This window comes from Meriones unguiculatus, chromosome 1 (genome assembly GCF_030254825.1).
Source record: "Meriones unguiculatus strain TT.TT164.6M chromosome 1, Bangor_MerUng_6.1, whole genome shotgun sequence".
NCBI lineage: Eukaryota > Metazoa > Chordata > Mammalia > Rodentia > Muridae > Meriones > Meriones unguiculatus.
The window spans coordinates 74,729,950-74,746,842 of record NC_083349.1 but is presented as its reverse complement, the minus strand read 5'-3'; the positions used below and the strand labels follow the sequence as shown (position 1 = coordinate 74,746,842).

The 16,893-nt window shown below is 39.0% G+C and overlaps 1 protein-coding gene and 1 non-coding gene across 2 annotated transcripts in view; both read left to right on the top strand.

The window, feature by feature from the left end:
• The first annotated feature begins 381 nt into the window (after positions 1-381).
• Positions 382-16,893, top strand: part of Eif3a (eukaryotic translation initiation factor 3 subunit A) — a 31,650-nt gene continuing 15,138 nt past the window's right edge. The window contains exons 1-9 of the mRNA XM_021664764.2: positions 382-584; positions 7,140-7,330; positions 7,469-7,605; positions 8,014-8,177; positions 10,689-10,888; positions 12,700-12,908; positions 14,641-14,812; positions 15,713-15,817; positions 16,183-16,281. Coding sequence (XP_021520439.1) covers positions 536-584; positions 7,140-7,330; positions 7,469-7,605; positions 8,014-8,177; positions 10,689-10,888; positions 12,700-12,908; positions 14,641-14,812; positions 15,713-15,817; positions 16,183-16,281 — 1,326 coding nt within the window. The 5' untranslated portion in view covers positions 382-535. The remainder of the gene's footprint in view (positions 585-7,139; positions 7,331-7,468; positions 7,606-8,013; positions 8,178-10,688; positions 10,889-12,699; positions 12,909-14,640; positions 14,813-15,712; positions 15,818-16,182; positions 16,282-16,893) is intronic.
• Positions 15,927-16,054, top strand: LOC132651503 (small nucleolar RNA SNORA19). Its single transcript, XR_009589137.1, has one exon. It is a non-coding gene; the product is annotated as a small nucleolar RNA SNORA19 (small nucleolar RNA).

Genomic DNA, 16,893 nt, shown 5'->3' with positions numbered 1-16,893 from the left:
CCGTGAAGTAAATTCAGCCTTTCCAGATAGCCAGGCGAGGTCCCCTGCCGTAGCGATCTTATCTTAACACGGCCTGCCTACGCACAAGTCGTTTTGGGAATGATTGTGTAGACACTGCCTTTTCTCGTCGCAGATCCGATCACACATTTCCCTTTCCCACCCTATGTTCTCTGGAGCAGTGCTGGCAGGAGAAAACTGTCCCTAAGGTCCCCTCCCGCGCCCCAAAGACGTACACTACAGTTCGCGCCGCCGGCAACCGCCGCCACGTCAGCCCGCGCTTAAGATACCAGCGCGCCTGCGCGCAGTGACAGGCGGAGCATGCGCAGAGGCCAGCCTTCTACATCCGGGGCTCGGGCGGCGGCGGTGCCGCCGCGAGGGAGTCACGTGGCTCCTTCCTTTCCGTCTCTGGCCGGCTGGGCGCGGGCGACTGCTGGCGAGGCGCGTGGAAGCTCGCGCTAGTCCCCCTCCGCCTTCTCTCCCGGTCCAGGCCACTAGGGAGTTCGCTGACGCCGAGTGAGCTGAGCCTACCGCCAAGATGCCGGCCTATTTCCAGAGGCCGGAAAATGCCCTCAAGCGCGCCAACGGTGAGTAAGGCTGCGGGTCGCGCCGCGCAGGGCCTGCCCAAGGCCCGGAGTTCGTGGGCCCAGGCCTGCTACCCGCAGCCCAGGCCGTGGAGGTCAGTGGTCACGGCAGCCGCCACCCGAGCCCTGTCTAGGCATGGCCTACCCACTCAACCGGGCGGCGGCGGAAGGCGCGGATCGGGAACCGTCGCCTCGGCCTGCCTTCCCTGGCTGCCGCCTGATGTTTGCGTGGCGGGGCCACAGGTCTCTCAGGTCTTGAGATCCTATGCCTCTGTTGGCCTCCCGCTGGCTTATCGGACCCGCGGGCTGCTTGGGAGGCCCCCGCGCTCCCGGCCGCCATCTGGGAGTGCCGTGTGGAGGAAACATGGCTCCCTCCCGGGGACAATGCACGCGAGAACCTCGGCTCCACCTCCCGGCAGGGCCTTGAGCCAGGCTAGCCTACCTCCACCCCACTTCTCAGGCACGTTTGGCTCCAGATCCCACGCGGAGGCCTTCTGGGTCAGAGTCTACTTCCCTCAGATAATCACTACTTTGCACTTTGGGCCTCTGGTTCATTACCTTGTTTCTTGTGATCTTCCCCCCCCTCGAATTGATTAGGGTCATTTCGAAAGCCTATTCGGAATCCGAAAAGTTCACATTCTTTAGGGATTTAAAAGAAGTCCTCCCCAGGCAAGCCTCTAGAAAGAGTTGTTTTCCCAAGGTCACTTGGGAGTGTCAAGAAACTAAAACCTAGGTCTCTTGATTATCCAGATCAGTTTTGTTTTTTTTTTTCCCCCTCCACCGCAGCGCCACCGGGTGCCATTTCTATTTCCATATGTGTGCTTAAGCCCTGGCGCTGGCAGGAAGGGCTTACTCTGATCGCTAATGTTGTGTGATAGACAAGTCTTGTGCACATCTCTGACCTTTAAAAACTGCCCTTATAAAAAAAGGAAATCTGATAATTTTGTATCTGTCCCTCTTTTAACTCCTCCGATCAAAACAAACCATGTATGTTGCAGGTTTGTTTGGCAAGATTGTTAGAAGTGGAAGTTTAATTTTGTGAAATGGCCATTTGAATCCGTACTTAGAAAAAGTACTGCTGATAATCTGTCAGAAATAGAGATGTGTTGGTTACATACTAAGTGTGTGTGAGAGAGATAATAGGGCGCATTCTGGAGTAGAATAATTATGCAATTGGATAACTAACCTAATAGTAACACTAATTTACTATTGAAATCAGAACTGTAGCTGAGTTAGGACTGTTTTGAAACGTAGAATTACGTTGTGCTGTAGAAAATGGAATTGGGTGGACTTATAAGGTAATAGTTGTTGCATATACATATAAGTTGTAACATTCACCAGCAGTCATTTTCCCTCATAGTCTAAAGCACTGCCGTCTTTGGCCTACATAGATACATAGTAACATGTTGACTTTGTTTGGAATCTTCATGTGAACTTAATGTTTCAGTAACTTTTAATGTAGAAAGGTTACATTATGAGTTCTAAATTTCTTTTCACTGTTTGTAAGTTGAAGTAGACTTGATTAATGAGGAGCAGGTTGGAAAGTATCAGTAGTCTAGTACTGTGTGGGTAACTTGGGTCCTATTTGTGTATTTTTTCCAAAGGTCTGTATTGAGTTCTTGCTATGATTAGTTTCTAAAGTAGCAAGAGGTGGGTGTCTTAGTTTCCAAGGAACTTGACATGAGCAGCTTGTCTATCACACATAGATAGCACTGCTTATAGAGTATGAAGTAGATGGTAAAAGGGCTTTTCACTTCTCAGAAATTTTCTCATCTGAATGTTTTATTTTTAGCATTTGTAGCCATAGGGATATTTAGACCCAATCTGTTGCATTGTTTTAATAAAGTTAAATAAAATAGCTCTTCAAGTCACTTTTTTAATTCTTTTTTATACACAATATATTTTTATTTAATTAATTATTTTTTAAAGTCACTCTTAAGACCTAATTTTGGGGGGGAAATGTCAAAGCCTTTCAGTTTACATCCACACTCTAAAGCTCCTGCATTAAAAGATAAAGCTGTTATGAAAACCCCACAACTGAGTAGTAACATAGCTAGATACTTCATCTGTTGCACAAATTAGTGAAAAATGAAGGTTTGGTGTGAACCTTTACTGGTAAATACATGGTTTCAGTTATATCCTAAAGATAATTATAGTGTCCTTTCTTCTAATGATGCCTATGATTTTGGATTTCAGTTTTTAGAATCTTAATCTCAAATTTATTTAAGGGTTGAAATAATTCTTGCCATAATAGTCTTACCACCCCATTAATTTCAAGGAGCCAAGTCTTCATATTTGTAAGTTAAAGACTCCACCATGGATCATCATGAAAAGTTTGTTTTCAATTTTAGTATTTTTGTTTTACAAAATTGGTTACTGTCCATGTCCCACCCCTTATTCTTATTTGGTGGGATGAGGTTATCTGTTGCATTTTGTGTGTGTGTGTGTGTGTGTGTGTGTAGGTGTGTGTAGACAGGGTCTCAGGTGGTTTGGATGTTCTGTGGCCTCAAATTCACCTGCCTCTGCCTTCTGAGTGTTGGGGCTAAAGACATGTTCCATTATACCAAGCAAACGTTTTTCTATTTAAGTGTGCTTCCTTTAGTTTATTTGAAACTTTGAAAGCTAGAAAGGATGAGTTTGGACTCAGACTTTTTGGCCCATCTGAAAGTAGAAAATGATTCTTAGTTCTGTCATTAACAGTTTGTTTACTTTTGTAGGGTTTTTGTTTTGAGGCAGAGCTTTATTAGGTAGCCCAGGTTGTCTTCAAACTTGATCCTGCTGCTTCAACCTCCTTCAGTGCTAATGATACAGATTTGATTCTACCACATCAAGCTTCTTTAGCAAGACTTTAAAAGTTACATTAAGAAATTACATTTTTGGGGTAGAGTTTGGGTTTGACTGCCAGCACACACATGGTGACTCATAATCAACTATAACTCTAACTGAATGGGAATCCATCTTCAACTGACATGCATATGAGGCAAAACACTCATACAAATAAGGTAATAAAAAATTTTAATTAAAAAGTAAAGAAACCTCCCATTAAAAATTACATATTGTGGATTAAGCTTACATTTCCAGTGTTTTGTATTTTATTTAATTAGGGGTTCAGTCCTTAACTAACTTGATTTATATTTATATTGAAAGTATTTAATAGCTTGAAATTTAAATCCTTAGTATAAAATTGGGGGTTAGGTATAACATTTCATTTTAATGTTGCTGTTACAATTTTTTACAAAAAGAAACTTTGAGTGTTTTGCCTACATGTATGCCTATAACTATGTGCAAATAGTGCCCTCTCAGAGCTCAAAAAAGGGTGTCAGAGAGTATTGAATCCCCTAGAACTGGAGTTACTGATGATGTGAGCCTGGCACATCGGAGGCAAGCCCCTAGGTTTAATCTCCAGCACTGGAAGGAAAACATTGCTGATAAATAAGAGGAGTCAGAATATTTTGTAAAGATGCTTAGTTTTTGATACATTGTGTGATTTGTTCAGGTATGAACTTAGTGTGTGGGAGAGCTGGAACAGTATTTTAACTGGAAGAACTGGGAAGTACCATTCCTGAAATCAGAGTCATTAAACCTGTAGATCTAGTAAACTCTCTAATAAGAAACTTATTGGCGTTTCATGTATGAGTGTTTTGCCTGTATGTGTCTAATATCCACAGAGTTCAGAAGAGAGGGTATCAGATCTCCTGGGATGGTTGTGAGCCACCATATGGGTGCTGGGGACAGAACTTGGCTCCTCGGAAAGAGCAACAAGTGTTCCAGCCTCAATGGTGTTGTGGATTGAGCCTAGGGCTTCTAACATGATTGGTTTATGGCAAAGCTTCTTCATCCAAAATTCAGGTTAATGGGTGGGGGAGGGGGTTGGGGAATCCCTCCCCCGCTTGGAGACAGGGTTTCCCTGGGTAGCCTTGACTGTCCTGGAACTCACTCTATAGACCAAAGATGCCTCTGTATGGGATTAAAGGCACCTTGCTCCACCTTTTTTGTTTTAGGGAAGGTGGAGGCAGGGTTTTGCAGTGTAGACCAGGCTGTTCTCACACTCACAAGAGGTCTACCCCAGCTTCTTTGCTGGTATTAGAGGTGTGGGCTATTATCTCTGGCCCCAAGATTATTATTTTCTTTCATTTTCTCTCTCTTATTTTTGTTTTTAAGACTCAGTTTCTTTGTATATCCATGGCTGTCCTGGACTCAGACCAGGCTGGCAGCTGGTTGTGAAGTCACACCTGCCTCTGGCTCCAGAGTGGCCAAGAATATTTGTTTTTTTTTTTAATTAATTTTTAATTTTTTTATAATAGTTACAGTTTATTAACTTTGTATCCCAGCTGTATCCTGCTTCCTCATTCCCTCCCAATCCCATTCTCCCTCATCTCCTCCCTGCCCCTTTCCAAGTCCACTGATGGGGAGGACCTCTTCCCCTTTCATCTGACCCTGGTTTATCAGGTATCTTCAGGACTGGCAAAGCTCTGGCCTAGCAGAGCTGCTCCCCCCTGTGTGTGGGCATGTCAAAGAGCCCACCATTGAGTTAAGACTATTCTTTAGAAGGAAAATAAACATTTAAAAAATGTAGATGTAGTAAAACTAATGTTTTACCCTCAAATTATGTTTTAAATATAACATAATCTTGGGCACTTTACCAAAATCAGTCATTTATTTCTTTTATTTCTGCTGGTTAAAAATATTCATGATTAGTAAGGTGGCAGGTTCAGTATCTAGTGAGGGCTGGTACCTGCCTTATTACTGTCTCCTCAGGAGGAAATTTATAATATTCCTGTGCCTGATAAAAGAGATAAAACAAAAAGGAAGCTATCAAATTCTAGTATAAAAGTTACTTGTTGCATTTAGAGAATGGAACCCTTTGATCTAGTTACCTCTTTAAAGGGCAACTCTTAATAGTATTTGATTAGGGAGTACATACCAATCTGAAGCTGGGGAGGACACTTATATTTAAACTGCTGCATTTTGATTGCTATTTCTCTTGATGATTGATTTAAAAGTATTTTATTTTTTTCCTCAAGACAGGGTTTTTTTGTGTGTGTAGATCAGGCTGGCCTTGAACTCAGAGATCTTCCTACCTTTGCCTTCCAAGTGCTGGGACTAAAGGCGTGTACCACCAACAACCAGCAAAGTTTTTGGGGCTAGGTACATGGCTCAGCAGTTATAGTTTATTTACTTTTTTTTTTTTTAATGTGCATTGGTGTTTTGGCTGAATGTATGTCAGTGTGAGGCTGTCCTATCTTGGAGTTACAGACAGTTATGAACTGCCATATGGGTACTGGGAATCGAACCCAGGTCCTCTGGAAGAACAGTCAATGCTCTAAACCGCTGAGCCATCTCTCCATCCCCTCCTTTTACTTTTTTAAGGTTTATTTTTGAACTCTGTTGCATAGACATACCATGTTATTGTGAGAGAGTAAGTGTGTGTAAAGTGTTGGAAGAGGTCAGAAGCTGTATCCCCTAGACCTGAAAGTTAACAGGTAGTTAGTTGTGAGTTGCCTGATGACAACTCAGACAACTGAGCCATCTTCTCCAGACCCATGAACCCGCTTTTTAGTTAGTCTTCTTGTCTTTTTTTTTTGGTGTGTGTTTCTATGGCCATTTATGTAGTAGCAGTGGGTGGACTGTCTTATCTATAACCATTCAGTGTGATTCCAGTCAAAATCTTAGCAAGCTATTTTGTAGATGTAAAATTTGTATGGAAAGTCTCTAACCTATGTTAGACAAGAGACCCAACTGACCCAAAAGGTAGTATTTAATTCCAAGACTTCACTAGATTCTTTGAGAGTGGATGGAGAGCAAAGCCCTGAAATAAACCCATTTAAATGTAGTCAACTCGTTATTTTTTGGTTTTTTAAGAAAGGGTTTCTTTGTATAGTTTTGACTGTCCTGGAACTTGCTCTGTAGACCAAGACTGGCCTTGAACTCAGAAAGATCCACCCTCTATATACTAGGCTAGCCTTGATCTCACAAAGATCCGTCCCCTCTGCCTCTCCACTGCTGGTATTAAAGGCGTGTGCCACCATTGCCCTGTAGTCAACTGGTCTTAAAATAGTTAGTAAAGACAATCTACTCCTTATCATGAACGCCTAGATATTTAATCAGCCACAGAAATGTAATGAATCGATACTTGAACTTTTAGTTACTAGGGGAGATTTCCCTGTCCATGATTTCAGTTACTGGAATTTTAAAATCACCAAGAGTTCCACATGAACACTATATTCTGAGGTAATGCTAATCTTTTTGTCATTATGCATTGAACAATTATAGGCTTGCTATTAGAAACCAAATGTGTTAAGAAAAAAGTTGGGAATGAGCTAGAAATTAAAGCAGTCAGCAAAGATTTAGATTTACATTTATTTATTTGTGCAAGTGAGGGGGCATGCAGGCATGTGGAGGTCCCAGGACAATTTTCAAGAGTGGGTTCCAGAGATAAAACTCAAAGGGTTAGGCTTGGCACAGTGGCCTTTACCTGTTGATTGAGTCATATCCTTGGTCAGTTATTTAGATTTTTATATAGTGGTGTACAGCTAACTTTAATTTTTTTTTTTCCAGAATTTCTTGAGGTTGGCAAAAAGCAGCCTGCCCTGGATGTTCTTTATGATGTTATGAAAAGTAAGAAGCACAGAACATGGCAGAAGATACATGAGCCAATTATGTTGAAATACTTGGAACTGTGTGTGGATCTTCGTAAGAGCCATTTGGCTAAGGAAGGGTTATATCAATATAAGAACATTTGTCAGCAGGTACTGAGCTTAGTTTTTAAAGTGCTTTTAGTAACTTTTAGAGGAATTTACCTTTCAAGTTAAGTTTTATTCCTTAAGATTTACTTTTTAAACTTTTTGGTTCGTTGGCGAAAAATAAATTCATTTTTCTTTCTGTAGGTAAACATTAAATCTTTAGAAGACGTTGTTAGGGCATATTTGAAATTAGCAGAGGAAAAAACAGAAGCTGCTAAAGAAGAGTCCCAACAAATGGTGTTAGATATAGAAGATCTGGATAATATTCAGACTCCTGAGAGGTATGTGAGTTTAAATCATAGTAAATATTTTGATAGTTAGCACAGTGTTTTTCTTTACATGGCACTTATCTTTGAAGTTTAAAAGTATATGCAGTTAAGAGCACTTGACTGTTCTTCCAGAGGTCTTAAGTTCGATTCCTACCAGCCACATAGTGGCTTACAAAAGTGTATACTTCAGCAAATATGTAAGCAATATTTAAAATTCTGCCTTGGGATAGAACATGTAGTATAAAGTTTAGACAGTTGTAATACAGACTGAGAATTCAGATGCAGATGGTAAGGAACAGCTGAAGTGTATATGAGGTTGTAGGAAGAAATTCTGTATGTGCTCATTGTTAGTTTGGGCTTTCTGATTTCAGTAAAGTAGGAAATCATCTAGAATAATTTTCTTTGCATTTTTCTTTGTAGTGTTCTCTTAAGTGCAGTAAGTGGGGAAGACACCCAGGATCGCACTGACAGATTGCTACTGACTCCCTGGGTCAAGTTTCTGTGGGAATCATACAGGCAGTGCTTGGACCTTCTTCGAAACAATTCTAGAGTAGAGCGTCTTTACCATGATATTGCCCAGCAAGGTAAAGTGACAATGTGAAATATAAATAAACTGATTTGAAAAGTTGACTTTAAAGTTAGCACACAGAATAATAGGCTTAATTTTCATGTCATTATTTCATGATCATCACCGTCCTCATATTACGCAGTCCCTGCCTTCTCTGTGTTGACCCTGTCTCCTCACAAATACCAGATAGTGCTTCCTCTTGGTTCCACGTCACTTATAGTGCCTTGCTAGCACTCTCAACCCCCAAGTCTCTTATCTGTCCTTTCTACTTGCACACTCTTATTTATCTAATCTAATCCTTATCTATCAGGGAGGCAGTTTTTCTCTATTCCTGGCTATCCTGGAATTCATACCCATGGTGGCCTTGAACTCAGAAATTTGCCTGCCTCTACTTCCTAAGCGCTGGGATTAAAAGCACACACCACTATGCCCACTGTATTTCTCATTCTTGTTTCTTTCATGTGAATGCTTTGTCTGCATGTACACCTGAAAGTTAGTAGAGGGCATCAGATCCCCATATGATTGCTGGGACTTGAACTCAGGATCACTAGAAGAGCAGCCAGTGCTCATTTTTTGAGACAGGGTTTCTTTGTGTAACAACTTTGGCTGTCCTGGAACTCTCTTTGTAGACCAGCCTGCCCTCAAACTCACAGAGATCCACCTACCTCTGCCTTCTGAGTGCACCCAGTACTCTTAACCACTGAGCCATCTCTTGGGCTCCCCTATTTCTTACTCTTAAGCAACTACACCTAGTGTATTTCTTATTGTTAAGCAGTATTGCTTACTATTGATGTCACAGATTACTTCATACTTTGTTGCCTTTCTGTACACACCTTAACTCTAAAAGGACTAGGTTGACAGCATTCTTTGCTCCAGTGAATGTAGCCGTGTAACTGAGTGACTACTTGACTTTTTTGTTTTGTTTTTTTATACTTACAAGCTTGCATTGTCAGTCTTTAATTTATTTAATTTTTATTTTATGTGCATTAGTGTGAAGGTGTCAGATCCCTAGGAATTTATGTTACAGACAGTTGTGAGCTGCCATGTGGGTGCTGGGAATTGAACCCTGGTTCTTTGGAAGAGCAGACAGTGCTCTTAACCACTGAGCTATCTCTCCAGCCCCTGCATTGTCTTAACGATTATTACCTTCTTAATTTCTTTCTGTGTTTCTTTTGTGTTTTGTCTTGTTTTCCTAAGTAGACCAGGCCAGGTTAGTCTTGAATTTCTAATCCTCTGTCTCCCTTGTGCTGAGGATTTATAGGCATTCATCCACCACACCTGGATCAGAATTTCTTTATATGTTGGTAATTTTCAACTATAACTTTTAGTAGGAATATTGGATCCTGTGTTTATTTGCAAGTATGACATGTGAATATTTGTCCCACAAGAAACTTTGTTTTTCTGATTTAATAAAAATATTGAGTTGAGGTTAATTCAAACTTGTTCTAGGCATGTTAATTTAATAAAAATATTAATTTCTAATATTTATAATATTAATTAATATTAATTTCTAATATTAATAATATTCTAGTTATGTTAATTTAATAAAAATATGATTTAATAAAAATATTGAGTTGAGGTTAATTCAAGCTTGTTCTAGGTATGTTAATATAGAAATACTGTTTGTTTGATTATGTATTCAGAGATCCAATTGCCTCTGCCTCCTGAGTTCTGAAGTCAAAGGTGTGCACTACCACTCAGCAAAATGTTGTTTTTAAGAGCAAAGGCATCCCAAAAAGTACTGTTAGCTGTGTATTTTAATGATGGAGTAAGTAGTTCATTTCATATGCCCTTCTGTGTCTGTAGTTGAAAATAGTACAAAAGTATGTTGCTTTTTATGTACAGTATAAGTTCATTGTGTTTCAGCCCAGCAGTTTCTGTTCTTACAGGTGTTTGAAGATGAGTTCTAAATTTGTTTTGAAATAATTATTTTTTATGTATGGGTATTTTAACTGTATAATTGTCTGTACCACCTGCATTGCCTGCCTGGTACCTGCAGAGGCCAGAAGAGGGCACTGATTGCCCAAAACTGGAATTACATACAGATGGCCCTTAGCTGCCATGTGGGTGCTGGGAATCTAACCTGGGTCCTCTGGAGTAGGCAAATGTTGAGCCATCTCTCCATCTCCTGAGTGTGTATTTGTAAATTTCTAAAACTATGTTTTGGGCCAGGACTGATGATCATGTGTTTTGATTTGCTTAGGATTCAGAGTAGAGGCATAGGTACATGGAAGGAGTTAAAACTCTGTAGCAGGCTGGGTGTGGTGGCACAAGCCTTTAATCCCAGCACAGGCAGAAACAATCTCAGTGAGGTCAGCCTGGTCTAGAAAGAGTCTAGGATTGTCACGGCTCTGTTACACAGAGAAACCCTGTCTTGAAAACAAAAAAGGAACCCTCTATAACACAGAGTAATGGTGAGTTTAGTGAATCTTGCTAAAGTTGATCTTAATATATGACCCATAAAATTTACTCAGATATTTAAGTTGACAGAAAATATCTAATTCTTGTTTGACAATTATGCGTACAGCTTTCAAATTCTGCCTCCAGTATACTCGCAAGGCTGAGTTCCGCAAGCTCTGTGACAACTTGCGAATGCACTTATCACAGATTCAGCGCCACCATAACCAAAGCACAGCAATCAATCTTAATAATCCAGAGAGCCAGTCCATGCATTTGGAAACCAGACTTGTTCAGTTGGACAGTGCTATTAGCATGGAACTATGGCAGGTAAGTTAACTATTAGTTTTGTACCATTTCCTTCACCTCTTGAGTATTAGTATTACTGGTTAATTTTAGTAGGTAATGTGAGAATTTAAGGTTGTTTGACAGAGCAGGAAGAGCTCTAATTTCAGTTCCTAATCTACTTGGAATTTTTTTTATTTTTATGGGAAAAAAAAAAAGACCCTGTATCATGGTTTTTGCTGTTCAAAATGTGGTTCTATGACTGGTACCATTTTGTGAGTCTGATTAAAAAAAGGATGGAGAAAAATTGCAAATATGAAGGAGTTTTTGTTGTTACTGCTGCCCCCGCCCCCCCCCCCAATTTGGTTTGGTTTTGGTGTGGGGAGTTAGTACCTGTTTGTGTGTGCATGCCCTTCTGTACTAAGTACCAAACCCAGGCCCTTGACTTGGTAAGCCAGCACTTTAATGAGCTAAATCTCCAACTCTCTGGTGCTGGTAGTTAAACCCATAGCCTTCCAAATGGTAAGCATGTGCAACACCACTGATGACATTTTTAGCTTCTTCCCCCCCCCCCTTTTTTTTTTCTTTCTTTCTCCTGAGACAGGGTTTCTCTGTGTAGCCTTGGCTGTCCTGGACTCACTTTGTAGACCAGGCTGGCCTTGAACTCACAGTGATCTGCCTGCCTCTCCCTCTTTGAGTGCTGGTGTTAAGTGTCTTTAGCTACTACAAAGACTATGGCAGTTTCCTGGGCTGGAAGGATGGCTCAGTGGTTAAGAGCACACTAGCTGCTCTTCCAGAGAATCTGGGTTCAATTCCCAGCACGCACATGGCAACTAAAACCTTTCTGTAACTCTAGTTCCAGAACTTCTGATAACCCCCTCCCACCCCACTCTTCGATAAATATGCAGGCAAAACACCGATAAACATAAAATAATATTTTTTAAAAGTTTTCTCTAATACTGTGTTTAATATGATAATACATTGTAACTTTATTGGCTTTTATGAGCACTTGTTGGTGATTGGACATTAAAACCGCACACTTGACCTTTTCTGTACTTGGAGAAGTGCTGTTTTAATATACATACATCATGAATAACGCATTTTAGAGATGACAATGCTGAAAAGCTTCCTGGCCTTTTTCCTCCCCCTTTATGATACTTCACATCCGTTTGTAGCTTTATAACATAAAGGCTTTTATATTTAACATAAAAGAGTCAACTGAAATTACAAAGGATTAACTAAAAAATTGCTAGTTTTTGGGCAAATAATTTTCTTCTCTTGCCCATAGTATTTTTCTTTTTTATAGGGACACCCATCTTGAATTCCTACTTCTAAAGGGACAAGCAAACATGATTGTATTAGGAAAGATGGATAAGCCCAAAGAAAATTTCATCCGTTGTGCCACCACTTAGAATCACATGGATTCTTTGTTTTCTATGATTGATATATTCTCTTCATATATTACATCCCAACCAGTTTCTCCTCCCTCTCTGCCCCCATCTTCTCCACCCTTGTCACCTGTATTTTACTGTTTCTACTTGCTGATTTTTCCTTTATATTGCTCCAAGTAAAATGCTAATACACAAAAATTTTCTTCTTATGATACACTTTATTATCTAAGTTGTTTAAAGGTTTCAAAGATAGCCTTTTGTAACAGTACAAAGCTATAAAAATAAGGTAGTAATTATAACAATTTCATTTATCAGACAAATTCTAGAGAAATTGTTAGGCATTTTATTTTCTATTTTTATTTATAATCTGTTTTAGTTTCATAAAAGATTTATACTTGATTTTTTTTAATTCAGTGATTATAATTTGTTTAATTAATAAAGAATTAACTAATCTTAACATTTTAGGAAGCCTTCAAAGCTGTGGAAGATATTCATGGATTATTTTCCTTGTCTAAAAAACCACCTAAGCCTCAGTTGATGGCAAATTATTATAACAAAGTTTCAACAGTGTTTTGGAAATCTGGAAATGCTCTGTTCCATGCATCTACACTTCATCGTCTTTATCATCTCTCTAGAGAAATGAGAAAGAATCTTACACAAGATGAGATGCAAAGGTAAGAATATTGTAGTTGGATAGTAGTGAAATTAAACTATTTTTAAGTGGTAGTATGCTCTAAGCCAGGGTTTCTTAGCTTTTGGACATTTTAGATTGGCTAAACATTGTTGTGTACTGCTGGTTCTGCTAGTGCCTGGTAGGACAGTTAGCAGTGTCCCTGCTCCTTAGGAGCCAGGAGCAATATCTAGTTGTTACCACCAAGTGTTTCCAAGATGTTGCTTTCCTTGAAGATTATTCTTGAGCCCTTTTCTACCCCTTCTGCTACCTGATGGGAAAATACCACCAGAAACCCAATTGAGAAAACTGTATTCATAAAAGTAGTCTTAACATGTGAACCTTCTACTGTGTCTTGGTAGATTCTATTCTTAAAGCAAGTTGCATAATTAATTAGTTCCATCAAGTTCTTTCTTATTACCAAGCATTAACTGTAGTATAAAGCAGATCTTAACTTGCAGTGTTACATCCTGGTAATCCCACTGTAAGGTGAAAAGTATATTAAGTAAGAATGTGTTATACTGACCTACTATCAACACTGTAGTATATTGGGGGAGGGAAAGGCTCTGCTTACTCTAAGGATTGAATGGCTGACTTGGACATGTGGCTCATTCATTGTTGCTGCTTGCTTTTTAAAAAGAGCTTACATCACCAGACCTGGGAAAAGATAAACATTTGAAATTCAATTTCTGTCTATTTCTTTTGTTACATGTTAAAAATTAAAAGTCTTGAGCTTTTTTGTTTATTTTTGTTTTTTTGGCTTTTGAGACCAGGTAGCCCTGTGTAGCCCTGGCTGTCCTGGAACTTGCTATGTAGACTAGGAGTAGGCTGGCCTCGAAATCAGAGATCTGCCTCCTCTGCCTACAGAATTCTGCGATTAAAGGTGTATACTGTCATTGCCTGGCAAAAAGTAATCATTTTTAACATGAATCATAAAACCGGAGAATATTTGGTAAGATTGTCGTGAAAACACAGGAGGATCAAAATGTTCAAAACTAGCTTAAAATACACAGCCAGTTTTTGACTGTTTTAAAACTATATATAGCAACAATGAAAAACTATATTTCAACAATGAAAACCCACAACAAACCCTATCTTACATAGCTTGTGTGTTTTTAGTTGCTGCTTTCTTTCTGTCTGTCTGTCTCTCTCTTTTTTGGTCAAGGAAGTAATTGAACCTATTGCCTTGCACAAATTAGGTAATTCACACATTACCTTTTTCTTTGTATTAGTAAACTGGCTTTTTTCACATGTATCTGTTTCTTAGTTTTATAGAGGAATATGAAATCAACTAAATGGTTTTCCTTAATGGTGTTAATGTTTTTCTCATGAATGCTGTAACATTGGTTAACAGCATCAGATAATTTAATCGTGTGTATGTTACTCAGTCTCCTGGGCACGGAAGCTGTGCTACTTAGTATTCTATAGTTCAGATTTTCTCGTGTTTCAGGAAAGTGAAAATTGATCTTTTCTCTCCTCTTCCCTTCTCTGTCATGATTGTGTTTAATTACTTAAAGTCTATTTTCTTAGTTTCTAAAGCTACCTTTAATTATTTTGGTAATGAAGTATGTCTTTACTGCTGTTGAGCCACATTAAGTGTTGAGATTGAGTATACAGGATTCATTTCCTTGAAGTTCAGTTTTCATATGCTACATATATTCTGTCTCTGGCCTACAATATATAATTAAAGAGAAACACATTTACAATCTCAACAAATAAAACTTTCTTCACCACAGGATGTCTACTAGAGTCCTTTTGGCAACTCTTTCCATTCCTATTACTCCTGAGCGAACTGACATTGCTCGACTTTTGGATATGGATGGTATTATAGTTGAGAAGCAGCGACGCCTTGCAACACTGCTAGGTCTTCAAGCCCCACCCACACGAATCGGCCTTATTAATGATATGGTTAGTATGAGTGAACATTTATTGCTTTGGAGAGAAAACTTAGTGAGTTTTAATTCATGATCAAAAAGTGGGAATTCAGATTCATTGTCAGGCTTCTAATGTGTGGACAGGGAACCACTGATGAAATAGATATCTTGTTCATTTGAGGCAATTTGTTAAAGCAGTAGTTCTTAATCAGGGTATGTGATGAGTTAAGTAACATTGAGTTAAGTACAGTTTTCAGTTATACCTAGTGTCTGAATTATACTGGTTCAGATCCCAGTGGACATCAAAATGCAGTAGTACACTAGTAGTCTGAAATAGGATGGTGCTTGTGTTTGCATGTAATCTATGCCTAAACTCATAAAATTGAAATATAATCTCCAGATTATTTAGAATACGTATATAGTAATGCACGATTAGGTGATAATGACATGAAGAAAGTATGCAGGTCATTAGTATTAGTATTAGTATTATCTAAACATGATTGGCCACGTGTATGTAGTACCTGATGGTAGAGGGGACCAGAGTTTGTTAAATAAATACGGCACTGTGCTGTTAGTAGACACTGAACTTTCCCTGTTTGACTCTTAAGAATAGAACTGCCCTGGTAATTTTTGTGTTACTTCTGTAAGTTATTTTGTAAGCCCTATTATTTTGCCTTTTTAGATATGTATCTTGCACTGTCCATTGTAGTTGTCTTTGCAAGTATCGCATGTTACTGTTCAGTTTATGATTTTCAGTATTTTTCACTGTTAATTATAAATAGAAACAATATTGGGATATTATAGTTGGTTATTTGAATTTATAGGAAATTGAGGTCAGATAATCTACTTTTAATTTATTGTCAGTTCAGAATCTCAGAGGGAAATTTTTTTTTTTTTTTTTTTTTTTAGCAATTAAACTTCGCTTTTCTTATAGGTCAGATTTAATGTACTGCAATATGTTGTCCCAGAAGTGAAAGACCTTTACAACTGGTTGGAGGTAGAATTCAACCCTCTAAAACTCTGTGAGAGAGTCACAAAGGTAGGCCTTTGCATGGTCATTTTGGCCTTTACTACACGGATGGCATTACTGCAGTTGAGCATTGTGTTTAAGGTTGTTAAGGTGGTGTTGTTCCTGTGTGTGTTGAGAAATGCACATTTTATTGTCTTTTTTCTTTCACATCAAGAGAAAAGATATTTCTGTTGTGCTAAACAAACTTGGAGGTAAATTAGCAGCATGACTATTTTAGTCATTGCTGTCAGTCACCTTCAGACAAGTGTTCAGTGAATTTTATATATAGTAGATGCTGTTTTGTGTAATATATAAAGAAGTTGAAAGAATGTGAATTAGTTTTGTGTCTGGTCCATATAAATTGTAATTTTTTTTCTCAATTTAATTGATTATAGGTATTAAATTGGGTTAGGGAACAACCTGAAAAGGAACCAGAATTACAACAATATGTACCACAACTACAGAACAATACCATACTCCGCCTTCTGCAGCAGGTAAAATTCAAGCAAATGCTTTATGGAGAAACATTTCTGCCCTTGACTCTGTATGTATCAGGTAGTGTTTGTATGCACACTTGCTTTGTACAAGTGCACACAAGTCTATGGAGGCCAGAGATGGACATTGGTTGTCTTTCCTCTGTTACTGTCTTATCTAGTATTTTGAGATCATCTGTCACTGAATCTGAAGCTCGCAATTTAGCTAGACTGAATGCCTTGGAATCTTCTCTCCATAGCCACTTTACTCTTTATTTTGATAACAAAACTGGAAAAAAAAAGTTAGAATTACTTAAGTACAAGCTACTCCAAATTCCACTCCTGCCCAAATTTTTGTATTTATAATTTTGAAATAGAGTCAGTGACTTAAAAATTGTTCTTCCCTCTTCCCCTAATTTTCTTTGTCAAATACTCTTAAGTTTTCCTTAGGGTGTACCTTTTGCCGTCACGCACCCCCCTCCCCCCAAACTATCACTACCATTCTTAATGTCCTGGAACTCACTGTGTAGGCCAGGCTGGCCTAGATCACACAGACATGTGCCTGTCACTGTCTCCCTCTGCCTCCCAAGTCCTGGGATTAAACTTGTGTATCACTAAGCCTGCCCCTGATTC